Source organism: Saccopteryx bilineata, chromosome 3 (assembly GCF_036850765.1).
Source record: "Saccopteryx bilineata isolate mSacBil1 chromosome 3, mSacBil1_pri_phased_curated, whole genome shotgun sequence".
NCBI lineage: Eukaryota > Metazoa > Chordata > Mammalia > Chiroptera > Emballonuridae > Saccopteryx > Saccopteryx bilineata.
In genome coordinates, this window is record NC_089492.1 from 215,789,478 (window position 1) to 215,805,874 (window position 16,397).

Consider the following 16,397-nt stretch of genomic DNA (forward strand, 5'->3'; position numbering starts at 1 on the left):
ATTTGTACATTGCATTGTGTGCCCATTACCGAAAGTCAAATTTGATATCTTATATATAATATTTATTTCTCAATTCTTTCATTTCTGACCTCTTGTTTATTAAATAATTTTTCTAGTGTGCCAACTTTATTTCCTTGTCATTTCTTTTAGTATATATCAATATATATATATTTATATATATCATATATATTTAATGGCTGACCTGGTATTATAATTAAAATCTCAGTATATAGGAGTCTTATTTGGATTAATATCAGTTTTGTTTCAACAGTGAAAGAAAGACTGCTCTTATATAGCTCTACCTCTCTTTATTATCACAAATTATATTGTGTACATTGTATGCTCATTAACAGTTATAATTATTGTTTTATGCAGCTGTATTTTAAATAATATAGGACAAATTAGGAGTTACAAACCTAAACTACACTAATAGTGACTTTCATATTTACCATAAATTTTCTTTAGGGGTGATCTTTATATTTCTTTGTGTGGATTTGGGGTACTGTCTAGTGTCCTTTTGTTTTAGCCTGAAGAGTTCTCTGTAGCATTTCTTATAGGCCAGGTGAACTAGCAATAAACTCTCACAGCTTTTGTTTATTGGGAATGTTTTAATTTGTCCCTTAATTTTGAATAGTTTTGCCAGATACAGAATTCTTAGTTGACAGTTCTTTTTTATTTTATTGTCAGTTCTCTGAATATGTCATTTCCATTATTTCTGATGAGAAGTCAGTTGCTTATCTCATTGAGGAACGCTTGGACATGATGAGTAGCTTCAATCTTGCTTTTTAAAAGACTCTTTGCCTTAGCTTTTGACAGTTTGATCACATGTTTCAGTGTAGATCTATCTGAGATTATCCTATTTGGAATTCATTGAGCTTCTTGGATGTGTAGGTTAATGTGTATGTATACACACACACACACACACATACATGTATATGTAAAATCTATGAATTGGGAAGTCTTTAGCTACTCTTTTTCTTAAAGTTTTTTTTTAGATTTTATTCATTTTCAAGAGAGGAGAGAAACACAGAGAGAGAGACAGACAGACAGAGAAGAGGGGGAGGAGCAGGAAGCATTAACTCCCATATGTGCCTTGACCAGGCAAGCTCAGGGTTTCAAACTGGTAACCTCGGCATTCCAGGTTCATGCTTTTATCCACTGTGCCACCACAGGTCAGGCTCCAGCCACTAATTCTTTAAATATTTTTTTCTGCTCTTGTCTTCCTCTTTTCTTTTTTTGAGACTCCCATTATGTGTCTTTTAGCATTTAAAATTTTTTTTATTTATTTTTTATTTTAGCATTTTTATGGTGTTCCACAGAACTCTTAAGCCCTGATCATTTTTCTTTATTAAATTTTTTATTTCTGTTCCTCAGACTAATCTTAATTGGCCATCTTTGAGTTTTGTTTCTTTTACTGACTTTCTAAATCTTCTGTTTATCTCCTTTACTGAATTTATTTTTATGTGGGTTTTTTCTTTCTTTTTTTTTTTCAGGGACAGAGAGAGAGTCAGAGAGAGGGATAGATACGGACAGACAGGAACAGAGAGAGATGAGAAGCATCAATCATCAGTTTTTCGTTGTGATACCTTAGTTGTTCATTGATTGCTTTCTCATATGTACCTTGACCGAGGGCCTTCAGCAGACCAAGTAACTCCTTGCTCGAGCCAGCGACCTTGGGTCCAAGCTGGTGAGCCTTTTTTTTATTTTATTTTTTGCTCAAGCTGTATGAGCCTGTGCTTAAGCTGGCGAATTCAGGGTCTCGAACCTGGGTCCTCCGCATCCCAGTCCGATGCTCTATTCACTGCACCACTGTTTGATCAGGCTGTTTTTATATTTTGTTGTTGTACTTTTCAACTTCAGAATTGATGTTTGAGTTCTCTCCCTCATTCTTTAAAAAATAATTTCTACCTCTGTTGATATTCACAATTTAGTGAGATAGCATCCTCATGGTTTCTTTTAGCTCTTTGAACAGATTTTAAATAGTTGATTGTCCAGTAAGCCCAATGTCTGGGTTTCCTCAGGAACTGTTTCTATTAATTGATAATATTTCTGTGTATGAGTCATACTTTTTTTCTCTGTATGACTCATGATTTTTGTTGAAATCTGGACATTTTGAATATTATAATGTAACTCTGCAAATCCGCTTTTCGCTCCCTCACCCCCATAGGTTTTGTTGTTGCTGTTCATGATTGTTGCAGTTGTTATTTGTTTAGCAGCCTTTCTGAAATAATTTTATAAAGCTTATTTTCTTTGTTATGTGTGGCCACAGAAGTCCCTGTTCTGTTAGGTCAGCTACTGATTGGACAGAGGTTTTCTTAAACATTTGGAATTCCCCACACCCCCTGCAAAATAACTTGCCTAATCCTTGTAGATGGGCTGTGTGTATGTTTGTGTTGGAGAATGCCTTCTGAATTCAACTAGGCAATTTACAGCTTTGCCTTAGCCTTTACTTACTACTTGTGCTGAGCCTGATGGTTAGCCAGAGGTAAAAACTTAGGGATTTCTCAGCAGGTACCTAGTTTGGGCATGCACATGGCCTTCCAGAGCCCAAGAAATATGTAAGAGGGTTTTAAAGCTCTATTCCTCAAAGGTTCTCATTATTCAGTCTTTTTCACAGTATTTTTAGTTGGTCTATTGTTTTCCCCAATAGGGTTATTTTGTTGCCCTACGCAGCAGGGGCTAATACATTTGTCTTTAAATGTTCTTCATAATTGTCTCCCCAAGGAGCTGCCTCAACCCTGGGAGAATTCCCAGTTAAGCAAGATAAAAGCAAGTCCTTTGAGGTCCTCCAGGGAGCCACTACACAGGTTAAAAAAATAAAGACAACCATTGTAATAAGGCCTATTCTGCTCCCTTCAGACCCAGTACCTACCCTGGAAACATGTGCTGTTCACAGACACTGTTGACCTGGTGAGCTAGGTGTTAGGGGTGGTAGAGAGAAGTTAAAATGTCACAAAATTATTGTACAAAGATTCATCTTTTTTTAAATATTGACTGCTTTTGTGAAGGGACACTTTTGAGTTACTCCATTTTCATTGAGTAGTAGCTATAACTTTATAAACATCTTGTCTCCATATCAAATTGTTCTTTTGATTTTTTTTCTTTAAATTAGGATCTCTTTGATAAGAAATGGTGACAAACTTCCATCTCAGGATCATTTGATTGTTCAGGAGTACATTGACAAGCCTTTTCTAATGGAAGGTTACAAGTTTGATTTACGAATTTATATTCTGGTAACATCATGTGATCCACTAAAAATATTTCTCTACCATGATGGACTTGTGCGAATGGGAACAGAGAAGTACATTCCACCTAATGAGTCCAATTTGGTAAGTGATACCAGACAGATCCTATGATTTTATTCATATGTCCAATCTGTACTTTTTAAAGCACCCATTGTGTTGAAAGATCCTATGAATGATAGTCCCCCTTTCAGGTTTTTACGGTCTAGAACAGTGTTTTCCAACTGCCTGTCCAAGGATTGGTATCAGTCTGCTAGAGATTTCTACTGTCCACAAATGAGTTTACCACCCTGATGCTTTATGAAGATTATAGACCCAGTGATTATAGACTATATAATCGTCATACAACATCAGGGTGGTTAACTCTTTTGCAGACTGATGGTTAAAAAATAGTGGTTTAGAATAGCGATTTTCAACTGGTGTTCTGTGACACTTTGGTGTGCTGCCAGAATTTTTAAAACATGTAATACCTGACTATTTAGTCAGGGGCATTGACCTCTTTTTCCTTAGATTGTCAAATAAAAAATGACAACTGTCAACACAACAATAGCCATCTGTTGTGAATAAGTCTAAATTATACCTATTTTTTTTGTCAGATCGGCAAAAAATATATTTTTTGCAGTGTCATAGACTCTTAGTAATTAGTTTATGCATGTCATGAGATAAAAAAAAAGGTTGAAAATCTCTGGTCTAGAAGGATTGAATACACAAACAGGCCTACTTCTAATGTATATAGACAGCCTTGTGGAAATTAGTGTGAGAAAAGGTAGCTGCTCCAGGAAGGCTCATCAGGGAAATCACCCTCTCTGGGAGCTATGAGTACAGGATGGATTTCAGAGCATATGTGTGTATGCAGTGGCTCTGGATAGAAATGATTTTTATGGGAATAAAAATAAAAAAAATAATATGCCCCTGGGAAGTGGAGGTCAAGTGTTATGGAGTTGAGTATAGTATGGATATTTGTGTTCAGTTTCTTGTGGAGGAGGTAGTATTTGGGCAATGTTTATAGTATCTTTGTATAAGATACTATACAAAAAAAAATCTACTTTGTAAAAGGTAGAATTTAAACATATATATGTGGGAGAAAGTATATGAAACAAAAAAAATATCAGAAAGTGGAGTAACTTATTCATAGTAATATTTTTTTTTTGGTTAAAAATCAAGTACTTAAAATTAGACTAGCATAAGGTTTTGCTATTTCCTTTTTTAAAAAAGTTAAAAAAAATTTTTAAATTCATTTTAGAGAGGTAGAGGAGAGAGAGGGAGAGAGAAGGGGGGGGGGGGAGGAGCAAGAAGCATCAACTCCCATATATGCCTTGACCAGGCAAGCCCAGGGTTTTGAACTGGTGACCTCAGCGTTCCAGGTCAATGCTTTATCTACTGTGCTACCACAGGTTAGGCCAACTATTTCTTTTAAAATAATTTCATTTAAAGTTTTTTTCTGAGTTTCATGTCTTTATTATTTATTTTTGTATCCATACTGCACAGCACTAATTCCTGCTGGTAATAGGACTTCTTAAATATTGCTTAATTAAAGAAAAAATAAGCTCTTAATTAGTGATGGGTACATGGATTAGTAAAACAACATGTCATTCAGATGAAGAGTTGTGCATATTTGCTTCAAAGATTTTAAGACTGTAGACCTAAGTAATGGCAGTGAAAAACTATGATATGAATATACTTGGTTATTAACAAAACCAAAATAATTATCATGTACATGAAGTATATATTCATTGTGATGCAACATTGCTATTGAAAATAATCGGTAGGAGTAGGATGATGACAGTAGAATTTAAAGAATTGATGAATGTTTTTTTATTGATGAGCCATTAGATGTGTATTAATTGACAGCTATGCGTAGTTTTAAATTTTGGATTCTGTATCAAGTTTATTTGAGAAAAACAGTATCAGCATGGTTGTAAAGAGACTAAGACATAAAAGCTCCAACATGAAGCACTATACATGTACTGTTAATCAGGGAGACTGTACCACAGTGTGTGCTATACAACACTGTCTGCTGGCTTAAAGTGCACTCTGTCCTGTTAATGAGTTAAAGTAGCCTCCCCGTTGGTATGGGAGGGCAGAGGCTGTGTCTGGTAGTCCTTTCTCTTGGTTTATGCTACTTACTTGAGCTTTGATTTTTAAATTTTTCTTTGAAAAGATATAGAATGTTTTCTCAGAAAATTCCTTTCCCAAAACAAATTTGGGTGAAAACTGTAAGTGACCAAAAACATAAAAAACAAACAAGAAGTGAACAAAAACAAAAATAGAACTTTTTTCTTGCTTAGCAATAGGTAGTTTCACCTTTTTATTTAATTACTCTTTTTTTTATTACTTTAATACTTTCAAAGGCAGATATAGGTGACTATATTCACAGTCTTTTTAAGGGATATGTGCCATTTCATTTAATTCGGAAATTAAGTAATCTTGAAATTGCTACTCTTTATGTTTTAAACTTTAAAATTGCCTTTCATCTTTGGATGTTTTCTGTGCAATCTCACAGTTCTAGCGTCTCATAGGTAATAACATCTTTGGTTCTTACTTGTTACAGACCCAACTGTATATGCATCTGACAAACTACTCTGTGAACAAGCACAATGAGCATTTCGAAAGGGACGAGACTGAAAACAAAGGCAGCAAACGGTCCATCAAATGGTTTACAGAATTTCTCCAAGCAAATCAACATGATGTTGCTAAGTTTTGGAGTGACATTTCAGTAAGAGTATACTATTCCACAATTATAATTGTCTTTCCTCAGATTAATTTAAGGATCAAGTATTTTAAATACAGAGCAGATTACATTACATTAGGTTGGGCGGATAAGGTGTGTTTTGGGAAGTAGAGTTTGTGATGGACTTTGATAGATAAGTAGTATTTTCACTGCTGGGGATGGAAGAGAGAATTCTAGGTGGAGGCGAAAGCTGAAGCAAAGGTGTGGAGGTATGAAAATTGAGACAAGTGGCCCAGGTTGGCACATTTGGTATTTGTGGGAGATTCAAGGGGTCTTATGGCAGAAAAGATATGTAGAGACCACATTTTAATTCTGAGAATCAAGGCATAACGTCCAGTTTTTAAGGGAGGAGAGTAATAAGGCCAAGGGCTATGAATTTAAAAGATAAATCTGAAAAAAGGTGTAGGATGGGTTAGAGTGAAGACCAAGAGTAGGTAGAAGAGGGCACTTGGGGGTAGTTTTGGGGAAACGAATGACCTAGATGGACACAATAAAAGTAAACATTGGGATTAACTGAGTGTTCAGATTAGGGGAGAAGTATTCAGAGATTTTTCTCCAGTTTTAAGGAGTAATTATAGGAGAATGGGAGTGGCATTATCTGAAATAGTATAATAGGAAGAAATTGTTCTTGAGAGGATTTAGAGCTTAGTTTTGCAGATGAGGGGAAAAAGTTTTATTTATTTGTTTGTTTATTCAGAAAACATTTATTAAGCCTATATTATAAGTCTTTGTGGCTGATCATTTGAAGATTTACAAGATAACACCTGCAGTTTTGTGCAGGAAAAACCAGCACAAAAATTGTTATTGAAACGCAGTGTAGCAAGTACAACAGCAGAGGCATGTGTGGACTCCGTGGGGTTGTAGAGGAGGACCACCTATAGTAGCTTTGAGTGGGTAAGGAGAGGGGAGGACTTCTTGGAGCAGTTGACTTCTGAACAAAGTTTTTAAAAGTCCATGAGACCGTGATGATGACTTTTATTTTAGATATGTTGAACTTGAAATGCTGTCTCAGGTACAAAGATCAAGCAGTCAGAAGTGTACGTTTATGGTGCTATTGATATGAAAGCCATGGCAGTTCATGAAATTCCAAATGGTAAAGGTAAAGAGGAAAAATGAAACAGATTTTAGAAGATAACCTTGGTGATACGCACCCTTTATTAATTCTTATTCTTTTTTTTTTTTTTTACAGGGACAGAGAGAAAGTCAGAGAGAGGGATAGATAGGGACAGACAGACAGGAACGGAGAGAGATCATCAGCTTTTCGTTGTAACACCTTAGTTGTTCATTGATTGCTTTCTCATATGTGCCTTGACTGCGGGCCTTCAGCAGACCGGGTAACGCCTTGTTCTAGCCAGTGACCTTGGATCCAAGCTGGTGAGCTTTGCTCAAACCAGATGAGCCCGCGCTCAAGCTGGCGACCTCGGGGTCTCGAACCTAAGTCTTCTGCATCCCAGTCGGATGCTCTGTCCACTGCGGCACCGCCTGGTCAGGCCCTTTATTAATTCTTAATAGAAGTGTTAAAGTGGTATTCAAAGTTAGACTACTGTATCTATTGAAAATACTTAATATGAATAAAGCTATAGAATTTGATTTGGCTTTTCATTGGGGACAAATAATATATAATTTAAAAAACATCCTGGAAAATGGACATGAAAGTTTATAGGTAGTAGAACTTAGTTTTCTTGAGAAAAATTAAAAAATACTATATTTATCCTTATGTTGAGTGTTTTATTTGTTGGTGTTTTTTACTCCTTGTTTTTTATACCACAGAATGTTTCTAAAGGTTTTTAGATTTCAAATAGGTAAAGATGAGTAAAGTAGTCTGCATAGAAGCAGTTGGGGTGTGTTGGGAACTGGTCATTTTGAAGAGCATAAGTGGTCTGAAGGACACACACCACTCAGCACAGTCCATTGGTGCACATGATATTTTGGACTTAGTGTGGTTTATTCTTCCAGTTTGTCAATAAAAGCCATAAATCCCCTGATTTATGAATATTGCCAACACTTTGAAAAGTTTTAAAGATGTAAAAATGAAAAATGTTTAGCATCTGAATTTGGTTAGATGCCTACCAACTTGTGAACTTTCTATTATATCTTCCTGAGAGACTAAATACATCCAAACAAGAATTTGATCACAGTAATGCTGTTGTTTATTTACTTGTCTGTTTATTTTAACAAGACCAACTTTGTGGAAATTCCAAAATACTTTCTAATAATGATAGATTTACAATCATAGTGGGTCAGAAGAATCAGAGTAGAGAAATTAGTTATTTTTAGACCGTAGCTTTTTTTTTTTTTTTTTTTTTTGCATTTTTCTGAAGCTGGAAACAGGGAGAGACAGTCAGACAGACTCCTGCATGCGCCCGACCGGGATCCACCCGGCAAGCCCACCAGGGGCGATGCTCTGCCCACCAGAGGGCGATGCTCTGCCCATCCTGGGCGTCGCCATGCTGCGACCAGAGCCACTCTAGCGCCTGAGGCAGAGGCCACAGAGCCATCCCCAGCGCCCGGGCCATCTTTGCTCCAATGGAGCCTTGGCTGCGGGAGGGGAAGAGAGAGACAGAGAGGAAAGCGCGGCGGAGGGGTGGAGAAGCAAATGGGCGCTTCTCCTATGTGCCCTGGCCAGGAATCGAACCCGGTTCCTCCGCACGCTAGGCCGACGCTCTACCACTGAGCCAACCAGCCAGGGCCTAGACCGTAGCTTTTTAATGGAAGATTATATATACATTGTATTACCTGGACAATTTAATGAGTGGGTTATTTGATGAATAGCTCGGTAAGACCAAGTAGTTTGTTTATTTTTTGTGACAAAGACAGAGAGGTAGGCCCAGGGAGGAACAGATAGAAACAGACAGACAGGAAGGGAGAGAGATGAGAAGCATCAATTCTTTGTTGCAGCACCTTAGTAGTTCATTTATTGCTTTCTCATATGTGCCTTGACTGGGGGGCTCCAGCAGATCAAGTGGCCCCTTGCTCAAGCCAGCGACCTTGTGCTCCTGTCAGTGACCATAGAGTCATGTCTATGATCCGATGTTCAAGCTGGTGACCTCAGGGTTTTGAACCTGGGTCTTCTGCGTCCCAGTCCGACGCTCTATCCACTATGTGACCACCTAGTCAGGCCCAAGGAAGTTTTTTATACTGTTATTTCTTTTTTTTCTTTTCTTTTCTTTTTTTCTTTCTAAAATGGCTTTATTTTTAAAACCTATACAGAGTTTCAATTTAATAAAATAATGCCATGAAATACCTAATTATACAGCAACAGAAAAACAAAAATACAGTTAGAGGTTATCCAAAAATAAATTCACAATTTTGTAATTGAAATACATGTTTTTTCAAATAAACAATTTAAAAAGATTGTTTCAGACAATTTTCCTCTTAAACACTCAAGATACACATACTCAATCTTTTTAATTCAAACTAGACAACCTCTCAATAACTTCACAAATAAGTGCTTCTATTAACTTGAGAAATAAAATAACTCTCATACTGTTTAATTACTAATTTAGTCACAAAATTTATTTGGCTAACAAAGCCAACTAAATCATTGCTTTAAGATGTACTCTTGAAAATGAAATCTACATCTGAGTTGTGAAGGAAACAAACATTTATAGAATAGGTTTATTCTTTCTTTTTTTAAAAAATTTTATTTTTTATTTTTTTTTGTATTTTTCTGAAGCTGGAAATGGGGAGGCAGTCAGACAGACTCCCGCATACGCCCGACCGGGATCCACCTGGCACGCCCACCAGGGAGTGATGCTCTGCCCACCAGGGGGCGATGCTCTGCCCATCCGGGGCGTCACTCTGTTGCGACCAGAGCCACTCTAGCACCTGAGGCAGAGGCCATGGAGCCATCCCCAGCGCCCGGGCCATCTTTGCTCCAATGGAGCCTTGGCTGTGGGAGGGGAAGAGAGAGACAGAGAGGAAGGAGAGGGGGAGGGGTGGAGAAGTAGATGGGCGCTTCTCCTGTGTGCCCGGCCTGGAATTGAACCTGGGACTTCTGCACGCCAGGCCGACGCTCTACCACTGAGCCAACCGGCCAGGGCCTTATTCTTCTTTCTTTACCAAATATGTCATGTCCATATGGGAATGTCTTTGTGAAAAAGTGGAACCTGTTGGGCTGCCTTGGTGAAGTATGTATAGAAAGAATCAATCCACAAAAACTGAGCATTATTAGCTTTACATATATTGCTTTTAAGTGGTACTTTTCCTGCATAATTAAGTTAGGAGAAGGTATAGAAGTAAGACTAATACTTTTAAGAAGGTAGGAAAGTGACTTTTCTGTTAGAGCCTAGAGCATAATTTTCAGATAAGACCTAAACATTGCCGGTATGAACCTATTAAGCTCTGACATATTCATGATCTCTTCTGTAAATGGCTACATTTTGCATCATTCTTGCCCACATTACTTAGAATATATATTAATAATCTATAAGTAAGCAATTACTTACCACTTAATAAATTATTAACTTTTCCAAGTATATTTGTTACATTTGTCAATTTATCTAGATTTATTTAGTTATTTGAAATTTTTTCTCTATTCCGAATTACAGATAGTTTATAAAGATCTTTGTTTATGGTAAATCTACAGAATATTATATTTAAAAAGACAATAATAGGAGGAGATAGAAAAGGCAAACATTTTTATCTTACTGTTATAGTTTTATGGATTTAACTTAGGACTTTTTTTAATAACCTCTTTTTTTGGGGTAATTTCTCTAAAAAAGTAACTGTCTCTATCTAAAAACTGTTTTCCATGAAGTGCAGAGCTGTGTGCTTTCGTGCTAGTCTAGAGTGAATTAAAAATTGATAGAAAATCAGGCCATGGAGGTTAAAATAATTATAATCATTTATAAAACTATACTGAATTTTAAAAAATATATTGGGTACAAATCTACAAACCATATATCAAAGCATGACACTTAAAAATTCTCAAAAACATTAGTGGAATTTGATTTGTGTTTGGTTATATCATTCCTGATTTTCACATATATCTGTGATCTTGCCTTTATATTCCTAAAAAGATTTTTTTTAATGTAGAAAAAACAGATTTATAATCAGGGTCTATTAATTCTCCCTAGCTGTCTTGTTTCACACAGATACTACCTGAACAAGGTTTTAACTTTTTTTTTTTTGTATTGTCTAGTTGTTTTAGTATTATTTCCAAAAATTTATGAAAAGTGGCTTTTTGTCCTCTTTTTTAAAATATATTCTTTGGTGTTACCATTAATTTGTTATTTTGAATAAAACTTTCTGAGAACAACCTCTCATGGCTTCTCTGACACTTATAGCCAAATATTATCTGGGTTGGGATTCTGGGCAACTGTGAGGTCAATGTCTGTCTCCCGTTTTTTTCTCCTGTATAATGAAATGTTACTCCCACCAGGCAGTGGAATGTTTGTGTCTTACCTGACATATGTGATGGACATCTAGTGGAGTAATAGAAAAACTAACAATAGTAGTAGATAGGTTGCTGACATTATTTAAGGTTTACTCTGTTCTAGGCACTCCACTCAGAGTTTTACATGATCTCATTTTGTCCTTCCATCAGTCTTTTCCAGTAGGTGTTCTTGCTATTGCCAGCTTACATTTGGCAATAATACTGTAGAGAGACAGTTCAAAAGGGGTATATAGTCCAAAAACCAGGGAGATATCTTTTCAACAATCCATAGCTTGTTCTCCAACTTCAGTAAAAAGCTTTTTGTTTTATTAACATCAGTAACTCACCCTAGTAGTATTATGTGTCCTCACAGCAAATAATGATAGCTAGCCATTAATTGGCAGAACTTTCATCTCAGATAAACCTTGTGAACTATGAAATCATCGCTGCACAAAGAATCCCAGCTCTCTTAGATTCTGTCCTAGCTCTTTTCAGCCTTTGCCAAAGTGGAGATTCTATAATGGTGTCTGTGAAAAGGTTTACTTATTTGCTCACAAATGTGTCTGAGCACCTATTAAATGCTAGGTACTTTGTAGGCACTGGGAATAGGGCTATAAATAAGACAGACAAGGACCCTGCTCTTGCAAAACATGGGAAAGATTAGCTGGCTCTATGCTCTGTGGTGGTGCAGTCAGGGAAAACAGGGGGGCAATTTTGACTCCAGCCTCCGGGATGGCCTCTCTGAGTATCAGGGAGCCAGACATGAATATTGGGGGAAGAGTGTTCCAGCAAGAGTGAGGGAGCAGTTATTACAGGGGGCCCAGAGAAGACAGGTGTGGCTGGAGCTTAGCGGGAAGGGGAAGAGTGGGATGACCGGAAGTCAGAACATTGCTGGGGGGGTGTCATAGAGGGAGTTTGTAAGTTCAGGCCTATTGCCTCTTGTGTAAATGAGAAAGTAATCAGGCACTTTCACCTTTTAAGAAAATCTATACTTGTAGGAATTGGTTGTAAAGACCCTGATTGTGGCGGAACCTCATGTCCTGCATGCGTATCGGATGTGCAGACCTGGTCAGCCTCCAGGAAGTGAGAGTGTCTGCTTTGAAGTCCTGGGGTTTGATATTTTGTTGGACAGGAAACTAAAGCCATGGCTTCTGGAGGTAAGACAACTTTTAAGAAGAAAGAGACATTATCACTGTTCTTAAATATTTCAAATCTAATGTTTTTTAAATGTGTACGTGGCACAATTGTCTCATTAACTGAGCAGAAGGAGGCCTGAATGGAGTAAGTGGGAGGAAGAGAATGAAAATTCATGGAACAGAATAGTTCTAAGAATGGATCAATATGTGTTTGATACTACTTTTCCTAAATTAGTATTGAATTTCTAGGCCAAGAATTTTGAATATATCTGTGAGTCTGTTTTTACTGATTTTTTGTCTACTTTCTGAGCCTCATGCCTTCTACTCCTTCATGACGTCTAGGTACTGTCTTTCCTCTTCCTGTGTGGGTGTCTGGGCTTCTGGCCACAGCTGCTCTGTCTTCAGTGTGTCTCCCTCAGACTCTTTGAGAGAGAGGCCCCAATGGGTTCATTGATCAGTATACACTGTCTAACCGCCAGGTAGCATGCATTCTCCTTTACAGCCATATTATATACTTGGGGCTCCCTTCGTGTCTAGCCTATCAACTGTGTGCCTTTGGGTGTATTGCCAGCCCTGGGTATAGGCAGAGTTATTATTTTTCTTTTATTTATAAAAGGTCACTTAACATCTGGAAAATACAGAATAATATTAAGAAAAAAATAAAAATGATCTTTTAAAAATATTTTTGTACTTTTTCTTTCAGTCTTATTTATATTTATAATATGTCCAAAAGAAACCTTAGAAGTCAAGTGGTCCAGCTGTTCCCTGATCTGGGGTAATAGAGTGCATGGCCATGAAATACTGTGTTTAGGAAACTTGATCAGGAAAATAACATGTATCTATTTTTTTTTTTTTTGTATTTTTCTGAAGCTGGAAACGGAGAGAGACAGTCAGACAGACTCCCGCATGCGCTGGACCAGGATCCACCCGGCACGCCCACCAGGGGCTGATACTCTGCCCACCAGGGGGTGATGCTCTGCCCACCAGGGGCGATGCTCTGCCCACCAGGGGGTGATGCTCTGCCCCTCCGGGGCGTCGCTCTGCTGCGGCCAGAGCCACTCTAGTGCCTGGGGCAGAGGCCAAGGAGCCATCCCCAGCGCCCGGGCCATCTTTGCTCCAATGGAGCCTTGGCTGCGGGAGGGGAAGAGAGAGACAGAGAGGAAGGAGAGGGGGAGAGGGGTGGAGAAGCAGATGGGTGCTTCTCCTGTGTGCCCTGGCCGGGAATCGAACCCGGGACTTCTGCACGCCAGGCTGATGCTCTACCACTGAGCCAACCAGCTAGGGCTAATAACATGTATCTAAACACTGAGGTTTTACTAGATTAGTTGTAATTTTAAGGAATATATTGCTATAGAATATAAAATAAATAATTACCTTTCATTTTAAGTTGATTATTTCTCCTTTTTTAGAAAGAAAGAGTAAGAGAAAGACAAGGGAGAGAGAGAGGGTGAGAAGCATCAACTTGTAGTTGTGTTCACTTTAGTTGTATATTGATTGTTTCTTATATGTACCTTGACCAGGGCTGAGCTAATGTTCCCTTGCTCAAGCCAGTGACCTTGGGCTTTTCACACCAGTGACCTTTGGGTTCAAGCTGGTGAGAGCTTTGGGATTGTGTGGATCCGGCTTGATGAGCCTGTGCTCAGAGCTAGTGACCTTGGGACTTTGAACCAGCGACCCCAGCGTTCTGAGTCGACGCTTTATTCACTGTACCACCACTGGTCAGGCTGATTATCTCTCTCTTTTTATTAATGATTTAGAAGTTGGCAGTTACATCTTTAATGTCAAGGTTTGCAAAAGCAAATTGAATGATAGGTGAAATCAAAACATTCAAAATATATTTTTAGGAAAGAATAGTTTTACAATTTGATGATCGTAGTTTCATGTGTGTTTTCAATCTACTGTAAGCAAATAATATATATATATTTCCAATCAAGTACAGTTCTGCCACGTGTTCAGATTTCACTCCTGCTCGGGTCCTAGAAATAAGTAAGCTAAATGTGAGGAATTTTGCTTGTCCTTTAGCTTTCTGCATTTGATTGAAGCCCTTGACTGCACTATGGAACCCTGACTTTACTAAGGCCTGACGTTGTTTTTTAGGTTTATTATTTATCTGCAGTCATCCTTTCCAGTTCTTACTTGTATGTGTTTTCTACCCCTGCTACCGGTCTCTTATCCTCGATGAGTTGAGGAAGAAGTGAGGGTACATGCATGAGGCGGAACTGAAAGGATAGTTATCTATAATAACTTTATAGATACTTAGTGACCTATTTTTAAAAGCATTGACCTAACTGGAGGTTTAACTTGGTAAATCAGAATTGACTGAGTGGTTAAATTCTGTATTGTTTTGTATTTTTTTAAAGGCTCAAAATACCATTGTTTGCATTAATGTTTCTTCATACTTTATTTTCTTCTTCATCATTTTACAGATCAATAAGAACAATTAAAAAATTCCTCGGGTCAGGCTGGTTGGCTCAGCAGTAAAGCGTCGGCCCAGCCTGTGGAAGTCCCCGGGTTTGATTCTGGGTCAGAGCACACAGCAGAAGCAGCCATTTGTTTCTCTTCTCCTCCACTCTTCTATCTCTCCTTCTTTCTCTTTCCCCTCCCTCAGCTTGAACAATTTGACCCTGGGCACTAAGGATGGCTCGATAGCCTTGCCTCAGGCATTGAAATAGCTCCATTCAGAACAACGGAGCAGCGGCCCCTAGTGGGATTGCCGGCTGGATTCTGGTCGGGCACATGAGGGATTCTTGTCTCTCTGCCCCTCTGCCTCCCTGCCTCTCACTTAAAAAAAAAAAATCCTCAATAACCAATGGTTAAATAGCATTGTTTGTATGAACATATTTTAATTTTCTGTTCATTCTTTTGTAATTTCTGGGTGAATTAGTACCATTTGAAAAACTCCACAGTAACCAACAGCTGTGGTTAATGAACATTTATATTAAAACAGTAAAAAGAATCTTATGTAGATCTTGCTTCTTTGTATTTTCTCTCAGCTGCCATTGTAGTGATTCTATGTAGTTAAAAACCTTTGGTGCCATCCAGTGGAGTAAGGTATAAGGTGCTTCTGAGACTGTAATAACTTACTTCACTGGAATAATTGCTAGCAATGGTTTGTAGGAAAAAAAACATTTCTAGGAAAAAACATGGAAACTAGACTGAGTATGAATATATTGCTAATACTTTAAGTATCCTTGAATTAATTTCAATTAATCATTGTGCCAGGTGGTGGTGACACAAGAAGAATAAGACAAAATATTTGTTCTGGTCTTGTGGGGACTCAGATATGTGTTTTTTTGTTTTTGTTTTTGTATTTTTCTGAAGTGAGAAGCGGGGAGGCAGAGAGACTCCTGCATGCACCCGACTAGGATCCATCCAGCATGCCCACAAGAGGGAAATGCCCTGCCAACCTGGGATATCTCTCCGTTGCAACTGGAGCCATTCTGGTGCCTGAGGTGGAGGCCATGGAGCCATCCTCAGCGCCTGGGCCAACTTTGCTCCAATGGAGCCTTGGCTGCAAGAGGGGAAGAGAGAGATAAAGAGAAAGGAGAGGGGGAAGGGTGGAGAAGCAGTCGGGTGCTTCTCCTGTGTGCCCTGGCCAGGAATTGAACCTGTGACTTCCACACACCAGGCCAATGCTCTACCACCAAGCCAACTGGCTAGGGCCCTCAGATATGTGTTTTATAGTAATAGTTGTAGGCCATTAATAGGGAACAGGGTACCAGCACAAACAATAGAGTGATTAGTCTCTGTGTATATTATGGGTGTGCATTTGAGAGTTAAAGTAATCTTTGTAGAAGAAGTAACACCTGGACAGAGTGTTTTAAGGCTTTAAAATGTGGGATAAGGGGGTAGGGTGTAGGAGAAGTAAGGGGGTATGGTGGGAGGAAGTTATTGGGCAGAGGAAAAAGCAC

General features: G+C 38.3%; 1 protein-coding gene across 4 annotated transcripts in view; it reads left to right on the plus strand.

Annotated features, from left to right (window-relative positions):
• Window positions 1–16,397, plus strand: part of TTLL7 (tubulin tyrosine ligase like 7) — a 179,480-nt gene that overhangs the window by 69,915 nt on the left and 93,168 nt on the right. For all 4 annotated transcript variants that reach the window (XR_010730428.1, XM_066268804.1, XM_066268806.1 and 1 more), the window contains 3 exons: window positions 3,113–3,329; window positions 5,794–5,958; window positions 12,349–12,507. Coding sequence is in view for 3 of the 4 variants with exons in the window: in XM_066268804.1 (XP_066124901.1) it covers window positions 3,113–3,329; window positions 5,794–5,958; window positions 12,349–12,507 (541 nt within the window). In the remaining variant the exon portion in view is untranslated. The remainder of the gene's footprint in view (window positions 1–3,112; window positions 3,330–5,793; window positions 5,959–12,348; window positions 12,508–16,397) is intronic.